At 50.6% G+C, this 19,543-nt stretch overlaps 1 protein-coding gene across 1 annotated transcript; it reads right to left on the reverse strand.

The window, feature by feature from the left end:
* Window positions 1–16,496: 16,496 nt before the first annotated feature.
* LOC123048274 (uncharacterized acetyltransferase At3g50280) lies at window positions 16,497–18,530 on the reverse strand. The gene has a single exon (XM_044471410.1). It carries the CDS (start codon window positions 18,129–18,131, stop codon window positions 16,728–16,730), a length of 1,404 nt encoding a protein of 467 aa, XP_044327345.1. The 5' UTR covers window positions 18,132–18,530; the 3' UTR covers window positions 16,497–16,727.
* Window positions 18,531–19,543: the final 1,013 nt, after the last annotated feature.

Here is a 19,543-nt window from a genome sequence, read left to right on the forward strand (position 1 = left end):
CATTGACATGAGTTGTCATTTGATTAAACGGGATCACATCATTAGGAGAATGATGTGATTGACTTGACCCATTCCGTTAGCTTAGCACTCGATCGTTTAGTATGTTGCTATTGCTTTCTTCATGACTTATACATGTTCCTATGACTATGAGATTATGCAACTCCCATTTACCAGAGGAACACTTTCTGTGCTACCAAACGTCACAACGTAACTGGGTGATTAAAGGTGCTCTACAGGTGTCTCCGAAGGTACTTGTTGGGTTGGCGTATTTCGAGATTAGGATTTGTCACTCCGATTGTCGGAGAGGTATCTCTGGGCCCTCTCGGTAATGCACATCACTTAAGCCTTGCAAGCATTGCAACTAATGAGTTTGTTGCGAGATGATGTATTACGGAACGAGTAAAGAGACTTGCCGGTAAGGAGATTGAACTTGGTATTGAGATACCGACGATCGAATCTCGGGCAAGTAACATACCGATGACAAAGGGAACACCGTATGTTGTTATGCGGTCTGACCAATAAAGATCTTCGTAGAATATGTGGGAGCCAATATGAGCATCCAGGTTTTGCTATTGGTTATTGACCGGAGACCTGTCTCGGTCATGTCTACATAGTTCTCGAACCCGTAGGGTCCGCACGCTTAACGTTTCGATGACAGTTATATTATGAGTTTATATGTTTTGATGTACCGAAGGTTGTTTGAAGTCCCGGATGTGATCACGGACATGACGAGGAGTCTCGAAATGGTCGAGACATAAAGATTGATATATTGGAAGCCTATGTTTGGATATCGGAAGTGTTCCGGGTGAAATCGGGATTTTACCGGAGTACCGGGAGGTTACCGGAACCCCCCGGCAACATAATGGGCCTTAATGGGCCTAGGTGGAAGAGAGGAGAGGCGGCTAGGGCTGGGCCGCGTGCCCCTCCCCCCTAGTCCGAATAGGACAAGGAGAAGGGGGCGGCGCCCCTTCCTTCTTCTCCCTCTCCTCTTTCCCCCCTCCCAAGTCCTAATCCAACTAGGAAAAAGGGGGGAGTCCTACTCCCGGTGGGAGTAGGACTCCTCCTGGCGCGCCCCAAGGCTGGCCGCACCTCCCCCCTTTGATCCTTTATATACGGGGGCAGGGGGGCACCCCATAGACACAACAATTGATCATTGATCTCTTAGCCGTGTGCGGTGCCCCCCTCCACCATATTACACCTCGATAATATCGTAGCGGTGCTTAGGCGAAGCCCTGCGTTGGTAGAACATCATCATCGTCACCACGCCATCGTGCTGACGAAACTCTCCCTCAACACTCGGCTGGATCGGAGTTCGAGGGACGTCATCGAGCTGAACGTGTGCTGAACTCGGAGGTGCCGTGCGTTCGGTACTTGATCGGTCGGATCATGAAGACGTACGACTACATCAACCGCGTTGTGTTAACGCTTCCGTTTTCGGTCTACGAGGGTACGTGGACAACACTCTCCCCTCTCGTTGCTATGCATCACCATGATCTTGCGTGTGCGTAGGAATTTTTTTGAAATTACTATGGTCCCCAACAGCAAAGGCTTAAGGCCGCGCAAAATACACTCAACAGTAGATGGAACAAAGTGCTTGACACTGCAGAAAAGTACGGTGGCAGTCGCCACATGAAGAGCTATCCAAAGCGCAAGCTGCTGCCTGAATTTGATGACGAGGCCTTAGAGCCTACACAGCCGAAAAATAAAACGGCCGATCAGCCGGATCGACCACCCCGTGGCCGCGATAGGGCGGCTAACGATGCCGCACATAAGTCAGCACACGATTTACGTGAGGACTCGCGCCAAAAATCCGGTATGACCAGGTCCATCTATGGATCTAGGAAGCGCGCTCCGGCATAGAATCAAAACCGAACACTACAACCATCAGAATGCCATGACACATCCAAATACAGGGGTGCCGCGCACCCCCTATGCTTCACCGATGAAGTGCTGGATCACGAATTTCCAGAGGGATTCAAACCCGTGAATATAGAGGCATACGACGGAACGACAGACCCTGGGGTCTGGATTGAGGACTTTATCCTTCATATCCACATGGCTCGCGGAGATGATCTCCACGCCATCAAATACTTGCCCCTCAAGCTGAAAGGACCAGCTCGGCACTGGCTGAAGAGCCTCCCCGAAAACTCAATTGGAAGTTGGGAAGAGCTTGAGGATGCTTTTTGGGCTAATTTCAAGTGACTTATGTCCGACCTCCGGATGCAGATGATTTAAGTCATATAACTCAACAGCCCGGAGAGTCAGCCCGAAAGCTTTGAAAACATTTCCTCACTAAGAAGAATCAAATTGTCGACTACCTGGACGCCGAAGCCTTAGCGGCTTTCAAACACAGTGTCCGGGACGAATGGCTCGCCAGACACCTCGGCCAGGAAAAACCGAGGACAATGGCAGCCCTAACAAGCCTTATGATCTGCTTTTGCGCGGGCGAAGATAGTTGGCTAGCCCGTAGCGGCACAAGCGACCCAGGCACATCCGAAGTTAGGGATGGCAATGGAAAACCACGACGCAATAAAAGCAAGCGTCGAAACAATGAAGACAGCCCAGACAACACGGCGGTAAACGCAGGATTCAAGGGCTCTCGACCTGGTCAGCGGAAAAAGCCATTCAAAGGGAGCAGAGATGGACCGTCCAGCCTAAACAAGATTCTATACAGATTCATGGCACCTCCGACAAACCTGCAAATCACACCAACAGAGAATGTTGGGTCTTCAAGCAGGCTGACAAGCTAAACACCGAACACATGGGGAGGGAGACACCAAGTGAAGACGAGGATGAGCCTCGACAGCAAAACACTGGGGGACAGAAAAAATTCCCACCAGAGGTTAAAACAGTGAACATGATTCACGTAACGAACAAGAGGAGCAAATGCGCACTCCGAGACGTATGCGCCGTGGAGCCCTTCACCCCCAAGTTCAACCCTTGGTCGGCCTGCCCGATCACTTTTGATCGCAGGGATCACCCGACTAGTATCCGGCACGGAGGATCGGCTGCCTTGGCGCTAGACCCAATAATTAATGGATACCATCTCACCCGAGTCCTTATGGACGGCGGCGGTAGTCTTAATCTGATATATCAGGACACAGTCCGCAAAATGGGGATAGACCCGATAAGAATCAGCCAAAGCAATACTACCTTTAAAGGAGTAATACCAGGCCCAGAGGCCCGTTGCACGGGCTCTCTAGTACTACAAGTTGTATTCGTCTCTCCCGACAACTTCCAAAGTGAAAAGTTAAACTTCGACATCGCTCCATTCCGAAGCGGCTATCAAGCACTACTCGGAAGAACGGCATTCACTTGTTTTAATGCAGTACTGCATTACGCTTATCTTAAGCTTAAGATGCCCGGTCCACGCGGCATCATCATAGTTAGCGGAAACGCAGAGCGTTCCTTATGCGCGGAAGAATGTGTGGCGGCTTTAGCAGCCGAACACTGAACGGCCTCTCGAACCAGAATAAATGATCGGTCGTCAAGACCGCGGACACGGCTAGACGAGTCCGGCGCACCACTAGCTGTGACAGCTTAGATAAACCTGCGATTGGGTTGATGGATATACCCCCATAGATGGTGCTAGGGGCTTCCCGCATGTAAAAAGGGCTACAGTTCGGCTTGACCTTGTTTAGATTGAATTTTAATGATTTATTAAGAATAACCACTTTTTCGCACAAAGACTTTCACCTGGGCTTTTCTCTTTTACACATGATAATCGTGTGTAACGCCTGGATAATTAGGCTACAGTAAAACTCTCCTGATGATGCCATGTCATCTCTGTTACTGTTGCTAATCAAGTGTTAGTTTAAAACATTGCAAATTCAAAAATGAATAGTGACAAACACCCAAAGTTTTCAAAAGTGAAAACAAAAATGTTCGGTGGGTGCCAAATATTGCATAGGTAATTATGGTGAAGTAAATACATTTTTAGAAAATGTCTAAATACTTAAATTGAGTTAAAACAGAAAAGAAAATAAATAAAAGGAAAAAATAAAATAAAACAAAAGGAAACGAACCCCCCCTCTTGGACCAGACGGCCCAGCTAATAGCCAGCCAGCCGACCGGCCCAGCCGGCCCGGCCCGCCTCCCCCTGCCGCCTCCTTTCCCTGTTCCCCCGACCCGGGTCGGAACAGGGGCGCGCTCCCGCCCGACCACCTCGCCGGCACCGACGCCGGGGAGGATAAGGCCGCCACGCCCCCGCCTCCTCGATCCCGCCTCCCACTCGCCCCCACTCTCGCCTTGGTTCCTGTGCCTCTCCCACTCCCCTCCAGATCCACCTCTGCCGCGCCTCGCCATGGCTGCGCCATAGCCGCGGCCACCGGCCACCCCGCGCCTTGCCAGCACGTCCGCGAGACGCGCCGTCGTCCTCTACCTCGTCTACGCCTCGCCATCGAGCTCAAGGAGCACCGCACGGTCGGGATCGAGCTCGTCCCCATCTTCTCTGTCGCCGGTGACCGCCGTCGTCTCCGGCCACCTCTGTGCTCCTAAGCTGTCGCAGGCTTTTCGTTGCCGCTCGGTGAGCTCCTCCCTACCTCCATTCTTCTCCTCGCACTGCGTGAGTCTCCCTAGCTAGCTCGTCGCCGTTGCTTTGAGCTCGCCGCCGCAGATCACCTCGCCGTCGTGGCCACCGTGGCCCGAGCTCGCGTCCGAGCTCGTAGCCGAACTCCTGGAGCTCCCAGGAGCCCAACGAGCCCGAGCACGTGCCTCCCCGTGCCTCCTAGCATAGCCTTCGTCGAGGTCCCATACGCGCGGCCGCCATAGCTCATCGTCGGTCCCGTTTCCGGCGACCTTTTGGTCTGGCACCACCACCAGTCGACGCGGAACGCTTCCACGGTTCGAACGCAAGTTGTCGCTCGCGGTTTGGTGCTTCGTAGCGTGATCCCGACGATGTCCCGAACGCCACCACCGCCTCCACTCGCCACCGGCGAAGATTCCGGCCGTTACGGCCCGCGCCACCACCACGGTTGGATGCGGCCCAGCCTCACCGTTCGAACGCGCCCGACCACGGCTCAAATGGTGCGCCATAGCGCGATTCCGGCCGTCTCCGGCGTTCGACCGCCGCGGAGAGAGCTCGTCGGCGCAACTCCGGCGCCGGCCGCCGACGTGGCACACCTGGGGCCACCCCCTGTGTCACTGCCAGTGGGGCCCCTGGTCCCCTGTTGACCAGTTGACCTGGTCAACTGTGCTGACTGGGCAGGCCCCAGCCACTGACGTGCGGGTCCCACCTCTTAATCCTCTAATTAAAACATTTTAATAATTAAAACTAATTAGTTTAGTTAATTAGACACTAACAGGTGGGCCCAGTAGTTTTACTAACTAAATTTAGATTAGTTTGAACTCTGTTTAACCCACTGTCTATGACAGGTGGGTCCCTCGTGTCAGTTTTGACCAGTCAACCGGACTGTTGACTGCTGACGTCACTCATACGTCATGCTGATGTCATATTCCTTTTCTGTTAATTTGAGTAATTCCAGAAAATGATTAAATCTTTAGAAAATCATATAAAATAATCCGTAACTCGGATGAAAATACTTTCTACATGAAAGTTGCTCAGAACGACGAGACGAATCCGGATACGCAACCCGTTCGTTCACCACACGTCCCTAGCATAGTGAACCTGCAACATTTCACCTCCGGTCCATCTGTCCAAAAACGCGAAACATCGGGAATACTTTCCCGGATGTTTCCCCCCTTCGCCGGTATCACCTAGTACCGCGTTTGGGCACACCTATCCTCACGCTTTGTCATGTCATGCATCGTTATGCATCTGTTTGCATTGTATTCATTGTTTCTTCCCCCTCTTCTCTCCGGTAGACTACGAGACCGACGCTGCTGCTGGTGCCCCGACCGACTACGCTGTTGACGACCCCTCCTTCTTGCCGGAGCAATCAGGCAAGCCCCCCCCCCTTGATCACCAGATATCGCCTATTCTTCTCTATACTGCTTGCTTTAGAGTAGTGTAGCATGTTACTGCTTTCCGTTAATCCTATCCTGATGCATAGCCTGTCCTTGCTACTACTGTTGTTACCTTTACCTGCAATCCTACATGCTTAGTATAGGATGCTAGTTTTCCATCAGTGGCCCTACATTCTTGTCCGTCTGCTGTGCTATACTATCGGGCCGTGATCACTTGGGCGGTGATCACGGGTATATACTTATATACTCTATACATGATACCTGTGGTGACTAAAGTCGGGTCGGCTCGTAGGAGTACCCGCGAGTGGATCTTTGAGGCGGAGCGACAGGGCAGGTTGAGACCGCCTAGGTGAGAGGTGGGCCTAGCCCTGGACGGCGTCCGCGGTTACTTCAAAATAACACGCTTAACGAGTTCTTGGTATTTGATCTGAGTCTGGCCATTTGGTCTATACGCACTAACCAACTACGCGGGAACAGTTATGGGCACTCCACGTCGTGGTATCAGCCGAAGCCTTCGTGACGTCAGCGACTGAGCGGCGCGTGCCGGATTGGACTGGAACGCCTACTAGGCTAGGTCTGCTTTCGGCTGCCCTCGCAACATGCAGGTGTGCAATGGGCGATGGGCCCAGACCCCTGCGCCATAGGATTTAGACCGGCGTGCTGACCTCTCTGTTGTGCTTAGGTAGGGCTGCGACGTGTTGATCTTCCGAGGCCGGGCATGACCCAGAAAAGTGTGTCCGGCCAAATGGGATCGAGCGTGTTGGGTTATGTGGTGCACCCCTGCAGGGAAGTTTATCTATTCGAATAGCCGTGTCCCTCGGTAAAAGGACGACCCGGAGTTGTACCTTGACCTTATGACAACTAGAACCAGATACTTAATAAAACAGACCCTTCCAAGTGCCAGATATAACCCGGTGATCGCTCTCTAACAGGGCGACGAGGAGGGGATCGCCGGGTAGGATTATGCTATGCGATGCTACTTGGAGGACTTCAATCTACTCTCTTCTACATGCTGCAAGATGGAGGCTGCCAGAAGCGTAGTCTTCGACAGGATTAGCTATCCCCCTCTTATTCTGGCATTCTGCAGTTCAGTCCACTGATATGGTCCTTTACACATATACCCATGCATATGCAGTGTAGCTCCTTGCTTGCGAGTACTTTGGATGAGTACTCACGGTTGCTTTTCTCCCTCTTTTCCCCCTTTCCTTTCTACCTGGTTGTCGCAACCAGATGCTGGAGTCCAGGAGCCAGACGCCACCGTCGACGATGACTCCTACTACACTAGAGGTGCCTACTACTACGTGCAGCCCGCTGACGACGACCAGGAGTAGTTAGGAGGATCCCAGGTAGGAGGCCTGCGCCTCTTTCGATCTGTATCCCAGTTTGTGCTAGCCTTCTTAAGGCAAACTTGTTTAACTTATGTCTGTACTCAGATATTGTTGCTCCCGCTGACTCGTCTATGATCAAGCACTTGTATTCGAGCCCTCGAGGCCCCTGGCTTGTATTATGATGCTTGTATGACTTATTTATGTTTTAGAGTTGTGTTGTGATATCTTCCCGTGAGTCCCTGATCTTGATCGTACACGTTTGCGTGCATGATTAGTGTACGATTGAATCGGGGGCGTCACATCATGCTACACCCTTCCAGGATACGGTACAATGGAGACACAGGCGCAGACGTGCAGCAGGGCCCTGCTCAAAGGTTTCTTTTTAGATTAAGACCCTGTGTAAACCTTTCTTACTGTCTCTTGTTGCTGTACACCCTCCGAATACTCAACACAACTGAGAGGGATGCTGGCGTTATTGGCATTTCGCCACGTCAGACTAATGCACGTACCTGGAAATTCAGGGTTCATTATCAAGGGCGTTACTCAGCCCGGTATATGTTGTAAAGTCCGAATACCTTAGGGAGTGTTCGGCGTCGCGAGTTTGGCCTTATATGCATCAGCTCCGAATCATGTCTTGGGTCAATAGTTGGGTTTGCCCGGCTCCCATGTTTTGCTACCTTACGTTCCGCTCTATCGGCTAAGGTGGCACCGGGAGAACTAATGCGATTGTGCCCTGGTTCATCTGGATGAGCACCTCAGTAGAGAAAGTCGAAAACTGACTGTCATGATAAAGCGCGAGACTGGTCAACCACTCGATGACCCAGCGGAATCTTCGCGATTCCTCTGCATTAACGAAGGACCGGTTTCCCGGTCATGTATGTACGCGCCCCGTATTCGGATGAGCGCGGAGGTACCAGGGGCTATATAGTAGCCCCACCGTCAAACTCCTATGGCTAAGTGAAAGTGTTAAAGCTATATAGTCCGATTGCCTTGTTCGCCGCGCTATCACCTCCTTAATGGACCAAGACGTTGGGTCAAGTGTGAATACGCGCTTTTTTCGAACACCCCGCATTATATGCGTGGGGGCTGAAGCCGACGACTGCAAACTTTCAGGTTATATACATACATAAACGGCCGCACAGGAGGCATCATAATACTTTCAGGCAAAAGTATAAACACAGCCTTTATAATCTAAATAGCATTGTTTTTACAATGGGGATACATGTCACTCGAACATGGTACTCTTCGAGCACTGAGCCTCTATTAAACGAGCACCTTCTAGGACTTCTTCAAAATAGTGCTCGGCCGAGACCTGGCCTACGGCCGGACCCCGGGTTGCAATAGCGGTGGCCTCCATCTCTGCCCAGTATGTCTTAACACGGGCAAGAGACATCCGCGCACCCTCTATGCACGCCGACCTCTTTACAGCGTCGATATGCGGCACAGCACCAAGGAATCGTTGCACTAAACTAAAATAACTATTCGGCCTTGGTCCTCCCGGCCAAAGATGATCTATGACAGACCTCATGGCAAGCCCGGAAAACCTGTGGAGCTCAGCCCACTCAGCCATTTGCTCATTTAACAGCAGCGGACGCGTTGGAGCACTGAATTGCGACCAGAACAACTTTTCCACATCGTGATCTTCTTGATCTTTGAAAAACTCCGTCGCATCAGCAGCACTCGTTGCCAAGTCCAAGTACGCATTTGCAGCACTCCATAATTGATCCAGAGGGGCATACTTCGGATCTCCGAACTTCGTCCGCAACAAAAAGGGCTTCCCAGCCGTTATATCTCCGGCCTGGCGAAGATCCTCCTTCGCCGCTCTGATTTTAGAGCGGGTTTCCTTGGCTGCTACCATGGCTTTCTTCAGGTCCGCCGCTTTCGCTTGGCTTTCCTTTTTAAGAAGCTCATACCGGTCGGCGGCATCCTTCAGCTCAACAGCCATCTTGGCTATTTTGTCTTCGCTCTGGCGATGAGCAGCCTGTTCGGCCCTTAACTCTTTGACCGCCTTTAGGGCAGCCGCATCGCTTCTCTTGGCTTGTTCCTTGGCTTGGGCAAGCTCCGCCCGAAGGGTCTCCACGGCGGCAGCTCCATCTGCAGTCACATCATATTACAAATACTAGCATCATGCTCCTATTAATATCTGTTGACCACCGGAGAATACATACTCTGTGCCTCGTCAAGCCGCTTGTTTACAAGCACGATGTCAGCATCTGCCGCATCAAGTTGCCGCCTCAGTTCGGCAAACTCACCAGTCCGGCCAGCCACCGGACCGTCAGCCGCCTGCACATAAAAGCAGCATGATCATTACCTGGGACTATGATCCTCTGTTTGCCGCCTTTGGACAACAACCAGAGTCTCAGGGGCTACTATCTGCATAGGGCACACTTAGCGTGTGCGGTACCGTAAAAAATATATATATTACTTTGCGTACCTCAAAGCCTTTTAGCAGGCTCATAAAAGCTTCATGCAACCCATTTTTGGCGGATGAAATCCTCTCACCCACCGTACCCATTAAAGTACGATGCGCCTCTGAGATAGTCGCTTGCTCCAGAAGACCCATCAGTGCGTCCGGTCGTGCACCGGACAGTCCCGGACTCTTTCTGTTGCTCTCCTTAGGAGCCAAATACTCCGGACTTCGGGTGGCCGAAGGGTTACCTTCCGGCCTTGGCGGATCAGGAGAAATCCTTCGTGACGACACCTCAGGGTCGTCCGCCTCATGGGGCGGGGAGACAGGGGGAGGCGTTTCGCTCTCCATCATCTCCGGAAGAAGATCCCCCGAAGACGAACTCTGTCGAGAAGGGCTACGATCCGAACTGCAAGACATACATCTCGGTTATTGTCCTCGGAGATGAAACATGATATATTTACCAAAGGTACTCTTGTTCACTTACAGCTCGTTGGAGGGCTGATCCCCTTGCGGGCATTGTGCGGTAAGAATGCCCTCCAGGGCAGGGCCTCCTGGCGAAGGTTTCTTCCCTCGTTTGGAAACCCTTGTTTCCGAGTCTTCAGAGGAGGTCCTCTTCCTTCCTTGGGGAGAGGGAGTTTTAGATTCTTCTCCCCGGTTATCCTCCTTCGTGGAGACACTAATTCCCCCCGTTTGGATGAGTAATGCGTGAGGCCCGCTTTCGGCTTCTTTATTCCTCCCTTTATCTTCCTCTGATGGCACTTGATAAGGTGCATGCTCAAGCATCCTGGCTAGTACAGGATCCAATGAGCTGATGACCCACAAGTATAGGGGATCTATCGTAGTCCTTTCGATAAGTAAGAGTGTCGAACCCAACGAGGAGCAGAAGGAAATGATAAGCGGTTTTCAGTAAGGTATTCTCTGCAAGCACTGAAATTATAGGTAACAGATAGTTTTGTGATAAGATACTTGGTAACGAGCAACAAGTAACAAAAGTAAATAAAGTGCAGCAAGGTGGCCCAATCCTTTTTGTAGCAAAGGACAAGCCTGGACAAACTCTTATATGGAGAAAAGCGCTCCCGAGGACACATGGGAATTATTGTCAAGCTAGTTTTCATCACATTCATATGATTCGCGTTCGGTACTTTGATAATTTGATATGTGGGTGGACCGGTGCTTGGGTGCTATTCTTACTTGAACAAGCATCCCACTTATGATTAACCTCTATTGCAAGCATCCTCAACTACAACAAAAGTATTAAGGTAAACCTAACCATAGCATGAAACATATGGATCCAAATCAGCCCCTTACGAAGCAACGCATAAACTAGGGTTTAAGCTTCTGTCACTCTAGCAACCCATCATCTACTTATTACTTCCCAATGCCTTCCTCTAGGCCCAAATAATGGTGAAGTGTTATGTAGTCGACGTTCACATAACACCAATAGAGGATAGACAACATACATCTCATCAAAATATCGAACGAATACCAAATTCACATGACTACTAATAGCAAGACTTCTCCCATATCCTCAGGAACAAACGTAACTACTCACAAAGCATATTCATGTTCATAATCAGAGGGGTATTAATATGCATAAAGGATCTGAACATATGATCTTCCACCAAATAAACCAACTAGCATCAACTACAAGGAGTAATCAACACTACTAGCAACCTACAGGTACCAATCCCGGACTTAGAGACAAGAATTGGATACAAGAGATGAACTAGGGTTTGAGAGGAGATGGTGCTGGTGAAGATGTTGATGGAGATTGCCCTCTCCCGATGAGAGGAGCGTTGGTGATGACGATGGCGATGATTTCCCCCTCCCGGAGGGAAGTGTCCCCGGCAGAACAGCTCTGCCGGAGCCCTAGATTGGTTCCGCCAAGGTTCCGCCTCGTGGCGGCGGAGTCTCGTCCCGAAAGCTTGCTTATGATTTTTCTTCGGACGAAAGACTTCATATACCAGAAGATGGGCACCGGAGGGCCAACAGGGGGCCCACGAGGCAGGGGGCGCGCCCAGGGGGGTAGGGCGCGCCCCCCACCCTCGTGGCCAGGTGGAGGCCCCCCTGATGTATTTCTTCCGCTCAATATTTTTTATTATTTCCAAAAATAACTTTCATGGAGTTTCAGGACTTTTGGAGTTGTGCAGAATAGGTCTCTAATATTTGCTCCTTTTCCAGCCCAGAATTCCAGCTCCCGGCATTCTCCCTCCTTATGTAAACCTTGTAAAATAAGAGAGAATAGGCATAAGTATTGTGAGATAATGTGTAATAACAGCCCATAATGCAATAAATATCGATATAAAAGCATGATGCAAAATGGACGTATCATGAGCCTTCGGGAAGGGGGGCCGAACACCTGATCATCTTCACCTTTTTTATCCAGTCCTGGTCAAAGAGCGACTTTTTAGAATGATGTTGTGATAAATAAAAAGACAACATGTTCGGCCGCGGAATTACTTACATGGGTATCTGGACGATTGCAGTTTAGACCCGCATCCTCGGTGGTGTCCGGACACTTTATTCGCGATCCGAAGAACAATCCATACATCCCTTCGAGCGTCATGCCGAAGAATTGCTGAATAGTTCGCGGTCCTTCTGGGTAAAACTCCCACATGCGGAGAGGTCGACGTTGGCATGGTAGGACCCGAAGAACTAGCATGACTTGCATTACCTTGACAAGGCTGACATCTCTCTCGAGGAGATCTCGGATGCGACTATGCAATGTCGGCACGTCATTAACTGGCCCCCAGTCCAGCCCCTTGTTGACCCACGACGCCAGTTGTGGCGGGGGGCCCGAACGGAAAGCGAGGGGAGCTACCCACTTAGTACTTCAGGGAGCTGTGATGTAAAACCACTCCCGCTGCCATAATTTGGACGTCTCCGGGAAGGAACCCTTTGGCCATGGGGCACCGGTGCCTTTGCTTATTACGGCACCTCCGCACTCTGCGTGTCGCCCATCGATTATCTTCGGCTTCACATTGAAGGTCTTGAGCCATAAGCCGAAGTGTGGGGTGATGCGGAGGAAGGCCTCACACACGACGATGAACGACAAGATGTGAAGGATAGAATCTGGAGCCAGATCATGGAAATCGAGCCCATAATAGAACATAAGCCCTCTAACAAAGGGATCAAGACTAAAGCCTAGCCCTCGGAGGAAGTGGGAAACAAATACGACACTCTCGTTGGGTTCGGGAGTGGGGATGACCTGCCCTTGAGCAGGCAGCCTGTGCGAGATTTTGGCGGTCGGATACCTGGCTTCTCTTAGCTTCTTGATGTCCTCCTCTGTGACAGAGGAGGCCATCCACCGGCCTTGAAGGTTGGATCCGGACATGATTGAAGGTCCGAAGTGCTTAGCCTGAGCCTTGAGTGTTGGAATTCGAGGTGGGGGAAGGGAAGGATCGAGCGCGAGAAGAAAAGGACAGGCCTTGGCCCCTTTATAAAGAGGGTGAATATCAAGCGTCCTCCGCGTGGCCGTTTGGAACTTGCCTAAAATCGAGGAGTCATACCAGCAGGCACAATTGGGTTACCCACACCCGTATTGATGAGAATCCCGTGATAAGGGGAACACGATCTTTGCTTCGACAAGACGTGCCAATAAAACCGCCTCGCAACACGTGCAGTGGCAGGCTGGGAAAAACAGTTCGTAATGACGGGACCACGGCAGGACGTCGCGTTATGAAAAAGTTGTCAACAGATTAGATTTGTGGAAATATTATACTCTCTACGGTGGTATGTGGAATTTGTTCTGCAGAGCCGGACACGATCCTTGTGTTCAAAATCTTCTATGGTGTATTCGGAGGAGGAACCCGCCTTGCAATGCCGAAGACAATCTGCGCGCCGGACTCATCGTCATTGAAGCCTGGTTCAGGGGCTACTGAGGGAGTCCTGGATTAGGGGGTCCTCGGACTGCCGGACTATATCCTTTAGCCGGACTGTTGGACTATGAAGATACAAGATTGAAGACTTCGCCCCGTGTCCGGATGGGACTCTCCTTTGCGTGGAAGGCGAGCTTGGCAATTCGGATATGTAGATCTCCTCCCTTGTAACCGACTCTGTGTAACCCTAGCCCCCTCCGGTGTCCATATAAACCGGAGGGTTTAGTCCGTAGGACAACAACAATCATAATCATAGGCTAGCTTCTAGGGTTTAGCCTCTACGATCTCGTGGTAGATCAACTCTTGTAATACTCATATCATCAAGATCAATCAAGCAGGAAGTAGGGTATTACCTCCATCGAGAGGGCCCGAACCTGGGTAAACATTGTGTCCCCCGCCTCCTGTTACCATCCGCATTAGACGCACAGTTCGGGACCCCCTACCCGAGATCCGCCGGTTTTGACACCGACACCCGTAACTCTCTGGTACTCCGAAAAATACCCGAATCACTCAGAACCTTTCCGATGTCCGAATATAACCTTCCAATATATCGATCTTTACGTCTCGACCATTTCGAGACTCCTCGTCATGTCCCCGATCTCATCCGGGACTCCGAACAAACTTCGGTCATCAAATCACATAACTCATAGTACAAATCGTCATGGAACGTTAAGCGTGCGGACCCTACGGGTTCGAGAACTATGTAGACATGACCGAGACTCATCACCAGTCAATAACCAATAGTGGAACCTGGATGCTCATATTGGTTCCTACATATTCTACGAAGATATTTATCGGTCAAACCGCATAACAACATACATTGTTCCCTTTGTCATCGGTATGTTATTTGCCCGAGATTCGATCGTCGGTATCTCAATACCTAGTTCAATCTCGTTACCGGCAAGTCTCTTTACTCGTTTCATAATGCATCATCCCGCAACTAACTCATTAGTCACATTGCTTGTAAGGCTTATAGTGATGTGCATTACCGAGAGGGCCCAGAGATACCTCTCCGATACACGGAGTGACAAATCCTAATCTCGATCTATGCCAACTCAACAAACACCATCGGAGACACCTGTAGAGCATCTTTATAATCACCCAATTACGTTGTGACGTTTGATAGCACACAAGGTGTTCCTCCGGTATTCGGAAGTTGCATAATCTCATAGTCTTAGGAACATGTATAAGTCATGAAGAAAGCAATAGCAACATACTAAACGATCAAGTGCTAAGCTAATGGAATGGGTCAAGTCAATCACATCATTCTCTAATGATGTGATCCCGTTAATCAAATGACAACTCATGTCTATGGCTAGGAAACTTAACCATCTTTGATTCAACGAGCTAATCAAGTAGAGGCATACTAGTGACACTCTGTTTGTCTATGTATTCACACAAGTATTATGTTTCCGGTTAATATAATTCTAGCATGAATAATAAACATTTATCATGATATAAGGAAATATAAATAACAACTTTATTATTGCCTCTAGGGCATATTTCCTTCACGTGCTGGAAGGCATGAGCAGACATGTTCGTGCATTAGAATTTTCGATAATAATATTACGCATATTTTATTAATTATATAGATAAAGAATACAACTTAATATCTATGTCAACTGCAGAATAATAAGCAAGAAATTAAGTATTAAATATATTTCCTTTATTTAAAATTAAAATTTAGGATTCAAACATAAATTTAACCAGTAAAACAGAACATAAGATTAAAGTTAAAGTAAATTATAATGCAATTACAATCTAAGTAGAATATAAGTTTGTTCAAGAACAATAAGATATTAAAAAAACCATTTTAAATAAATATACACACCGATAGTTACTTTGTCTCATATAGCGAGACAATTGGTAATTATGCCCCAAAAATATCATCGCTTTTTTACATGGTCCGAGGCTTATTCAGATACCGATGAATTTCTTCTGTGTTTAAATTTGTTAACCGCTTCTTTCGTAGCTGAATTGTTAGGTGTTTTGTTTAGGTGCACATGCCACAGGTGAACCTTTTCTTTTGGGGAACAAAGTACAGACGCAGGAGCTCATATATACGCGTGTTTACTCACTCCCTATGAACACACACATGCACACCCTACTCCTATGAGCACATTCGAAAGACTGAGCCGAAATATCATCTTGAGATTGATGAAGTCACCTCAAGCGCCTCGTAGTCAATGGGAACATCTACTCCCGCTGAATGCACATCACCAGATATCCTGAAATAAATTCAGGATAATGCGAGCACCAGGACTTGAAGCTTGATGGGCTGGGGATATCACCGCCCTAACCATCAAACCACAAGTTGGTTCGCTTATGAACTACTTTATATCCGAATGTTGATGTCAACAACTAAGATACGATACTGTGATACTAATATTTGGCGTGTCAGAACAGTTTAACTCAAAAGCAAAATATTACGTATAACACACGCAAAAAAAGACTGACTAAATCATAATAAATATTGTTCATTTTTTGTTGGTCATGTACTATATTTTTCTGAGAAGAAAACAAAAATGAAGAAAAAAGAATTTTGCTTTTATTTTTCTGCTCGACCCGCTAGTGCCCGTCACCGAAGTACAAGCTGTCAGACTTGGAGTTTCTGCTGTGTGTGTGACACAAACTCCACAATTTTCTCCATTATATTAGCCAAGGATTGACGTTCTTCGTAAACGCTCCTAATATTTATGTTGTTTCTCGTGTGGGAGCATGAAGGATTTCATCAAGTTTGTTGATGTCGTCATGCCTGGTGATGGGTAATGGAGGAGGTGGAGGAGGGGGTCTTGAGCCATTGCTTTAGTGAAGTGGGTTCTTTTGTCTTCCATTACAACACAAGGTCATTTGTGCTACACAGAAAAATATTTTGATGAGATGTTTTCACATATTTGGTTCACTAAATTCGAAAACACATCATATTTTGTTTGTTGCAACGGGCATATGTGCTAGTAACGTCTATAACCGGAGGAGTCTCGACGTAGACATGAGCAGAAATTTTGAAACATATTATCCACTTTTCAATAAACTTTCTTTTAGGAAAAATAATACTCCCTCTGTAAACAAATATAAGAGGTGATCTAACCGCTCTTATATTTCTTTACGGAGGGAGTACTACAGTAGACTTCCATTGTATCTGAATGCCAAACTCCTTCGACGCATTGGTGCACCTACCATCGCGGATCAGTACGTCAGCCCTCCTACCACCGCGGCCATCAGCTCTTCGTCGGCGACGAGCCTGGCGAGCGCATCAGGGGCGACGCAGACCTCCAGCTCCATGCTCCCTGCCCCTCCGCCGCCCTCGTAGACCGTGACCATCCCGTCCAGCTTGTTCCCGGCGCCGCTCCGGACGGCCACCGGCCTGCCCCACCCGAAGTCGTTGCCGTACACGTTGAACCGCTGCGAGCCGGTGACCACCATCGCCGCAGGAGGATCCCCGCCGCACTCGGCAGCGTACTTGAAGCTGGGGTTTCCAGGCCACGCCGCGAGCTCGTCCCTCACGCTCGCCTCGTCGACCGCAGCCACGGCCCGGTTCAGAAGCCACGCCGCCCATCCCAGCCGGCCGTCGCCCAGGATCTCGCCGACGGCGCTCCTGCCGACGGCACCCGCCACCGCGTTGCCCAGGTAAACCTGCGGCATGCCCTTCACGCGCGTCCGGCATCCGACGGGGAGCGCGCACGTCGTCTCCTGGTCCGGCGCGAGCCCACGGGCCCGACACACTGCTCGCCATAGGTGTGCAAGCACGGCCTGCAAGGAGGAGATGGTGGCTGTGCCGGTGGCCATCTCGGCGTTCGCTTTCGCCTTCAGCTTCTTCACGCTCTCCGACGAGAAACGGAGCGAGCATTCCTGCACCGGCGGGTACTCGAACCGCCTGGCGATGTCCTCCGCCCTGGCAAAGGGGAGAGGGATCGGCACGGTGCAGCCCTCAAGGAACCATCTCTTGGGTATCGGCGCCATTGAGATGTCTCCGTTGGCGGCGCCGCCGCTCCGGCTGATATCCGACCATGCGTTGAACAGATCCCAGAACGTGGTCCCGTCGGCGGCGCCGTGGTTCAGCGACATGGCGACCACGAGGCCATCGGCGAGCTCCGTGACCTGCGCGGCCAGGAGCGGCCGGCTGGGGTCGACGATGGCGTCCGCGCCGAGCATCCCGCTGAGAGGGAAGAAGGACCACACCACCCGTGGGATGACGTGAAGCGGGCCGGTGATGTCGGCGACAGTCACCCCGGGCGCCACGGCGTGGACGAACTCGGCGCCTTCGTCGCTGCAGCGGAGCGAGATCGTCAGGCTCGGCCGAGGCGACGGCGCCCCGTCGTCGTCGGTGGCCCCCGGCGCGACGGTGAAGCGGCCGGCGAGGGGGTAGAAGCGGCCCACGGCGCGCGCGAAGGACGACGCGAGGTGTTCGACGGCGTGCGCATCTGCCTGAGGTTTGGGCAGGACGACTCCCTTCTGGATGTAGTCCACCGTGATCCGCCGCAGGTCCCATGGCGTCAGGTGGACGGTCTCAGGCTCCGGCGGCCGGGTGCTCGTCTGACAATCTGGCTTGACCATGCGCCGAGACACGATCTGGACTCCGCCGCCTTCCATTTTGTGTTGTGACGAACCCGGATAGCGCGCGCGCTCTCTCTCACACTCCCTCGGGCGAAGGTGGAAGAAGGAGAGGAGCGCACTACACACAAGGTTTTCCGGCGACAAACGCCACGCCGCACGAACTCCAACAACCGGCCGCGCACGATCCGCGTGCCACACCGGCCGCGCACAGGACGCACTCGGATCGCCCCGGCACCTTTGCAACTAACTCCAACAACCTGATCCTACGGGATGGACTACGAGGCGCGCACACACACACCAACGTAACACAGAGGCACGCACCCGAACGCATGCACGCACACGCGCCAGTCACCGCAGCGGAGTCGTGGTTTACTCCTACAAATCTCTTACTCCTAACATTTTGATCGCCGGAGCAGGGAAGCCAAACTGTTATTTTGTGCTCGACCGTGTTTGTTGTGTGGTCATGGGTTAGGCGATATAAATACGAAAATACTAACGCTCACACGTGTGGCAACATTGCAACTCGCCCACATGCCTGGATCATCGTCCAGTTAAGTTTGCACGAATTTTGACACACCAAGACAGTTTTCGCGTGCCACGTAGGACAAGGCCGGTGTGTGGGCGTTGGAGAGGTCGCCCACACGCCCCACAACACGGTTGCCAGCTGCGCAGTGTGGGCGAACTAGTTTCTGCCCACACAGCCACCACCTAGTCCACGCGCGTGTGGGCAAACTGCTTTTCGCCCACACGACAATCGTACGTTGTTGGATGGCAACTGCAGTTGCGCGTACATGGCAACTATTGTTTGACCATATGTGGTAAGTAGTTAATCACACACGACAATTATGGTTTGATTACACGTGGCTACTACCATAAATTAGACATGGCAACTATAGTTAACCAAAACAAAGAGAGTTGCCATGCTTTTACAACCATATTTGCCATCCCAGATAACTACATCTGCCATCCCGGATGGCAACTAAATCGTCATCGTACCTATTGTAGCTGCGCAAGGACGTGTGGGCATATTTGCTTCGTCCCACACGCATGGGGTGGGGATGAGTAGTACTTGTTGGGCGTGTGGCACGAAGTAGCTGCCCCCACACGTGTGGGCAATTCTACTGTTCGCCCACACACAGCCCGTGTGGGCAGCCCCCTGTTCATGCCACACACGGTGTGTGGGCGAATACCTATTATGCCACCCGTGTGATGGATATGGGCGTCCTATAAATATAGAAGCCTACTCATACACTCATCCTTATAAACAACGCGGTTGGACGAAAACGCCTTCTTCACTAAATGAACTAGTATGGGACTGGGAAGGGAATAGACCGGCGGGCCAAAAGTACCAATGCACGATTCATTTCAGCTGTAATTAACTGCATGCACGGAGTAGTAATTAACTGCAACGAATTGATGGGCGACATGCTTGGATGAAATTTGTTGAG

The sequence above is a fragment of the Triticum aestivum genome, chromosome 2D (assembly GCF_018294505.1).
Source record: "Triticum aestivum cultivar Chinese Spring chromosome 2D, IWGSC CS RefSeq v2.1, whole genome shotgun sequence".
NCBI lineage: Eukaryota > Viridiplantae > Streptophyta > Magnoliopsida > Poales > Poaceae > Triticum > Triticum aestivum.

Excerpts from the sequence above, each read along its gene's own strand:
- LOC123048274 (XM_044471410.1), bottom strand. The coding sequence starts at position 18,131 with ATGGAAGGCGGCGGAGTCCAGATCGTGTCTCGGCGCATGGTCAAGCCA.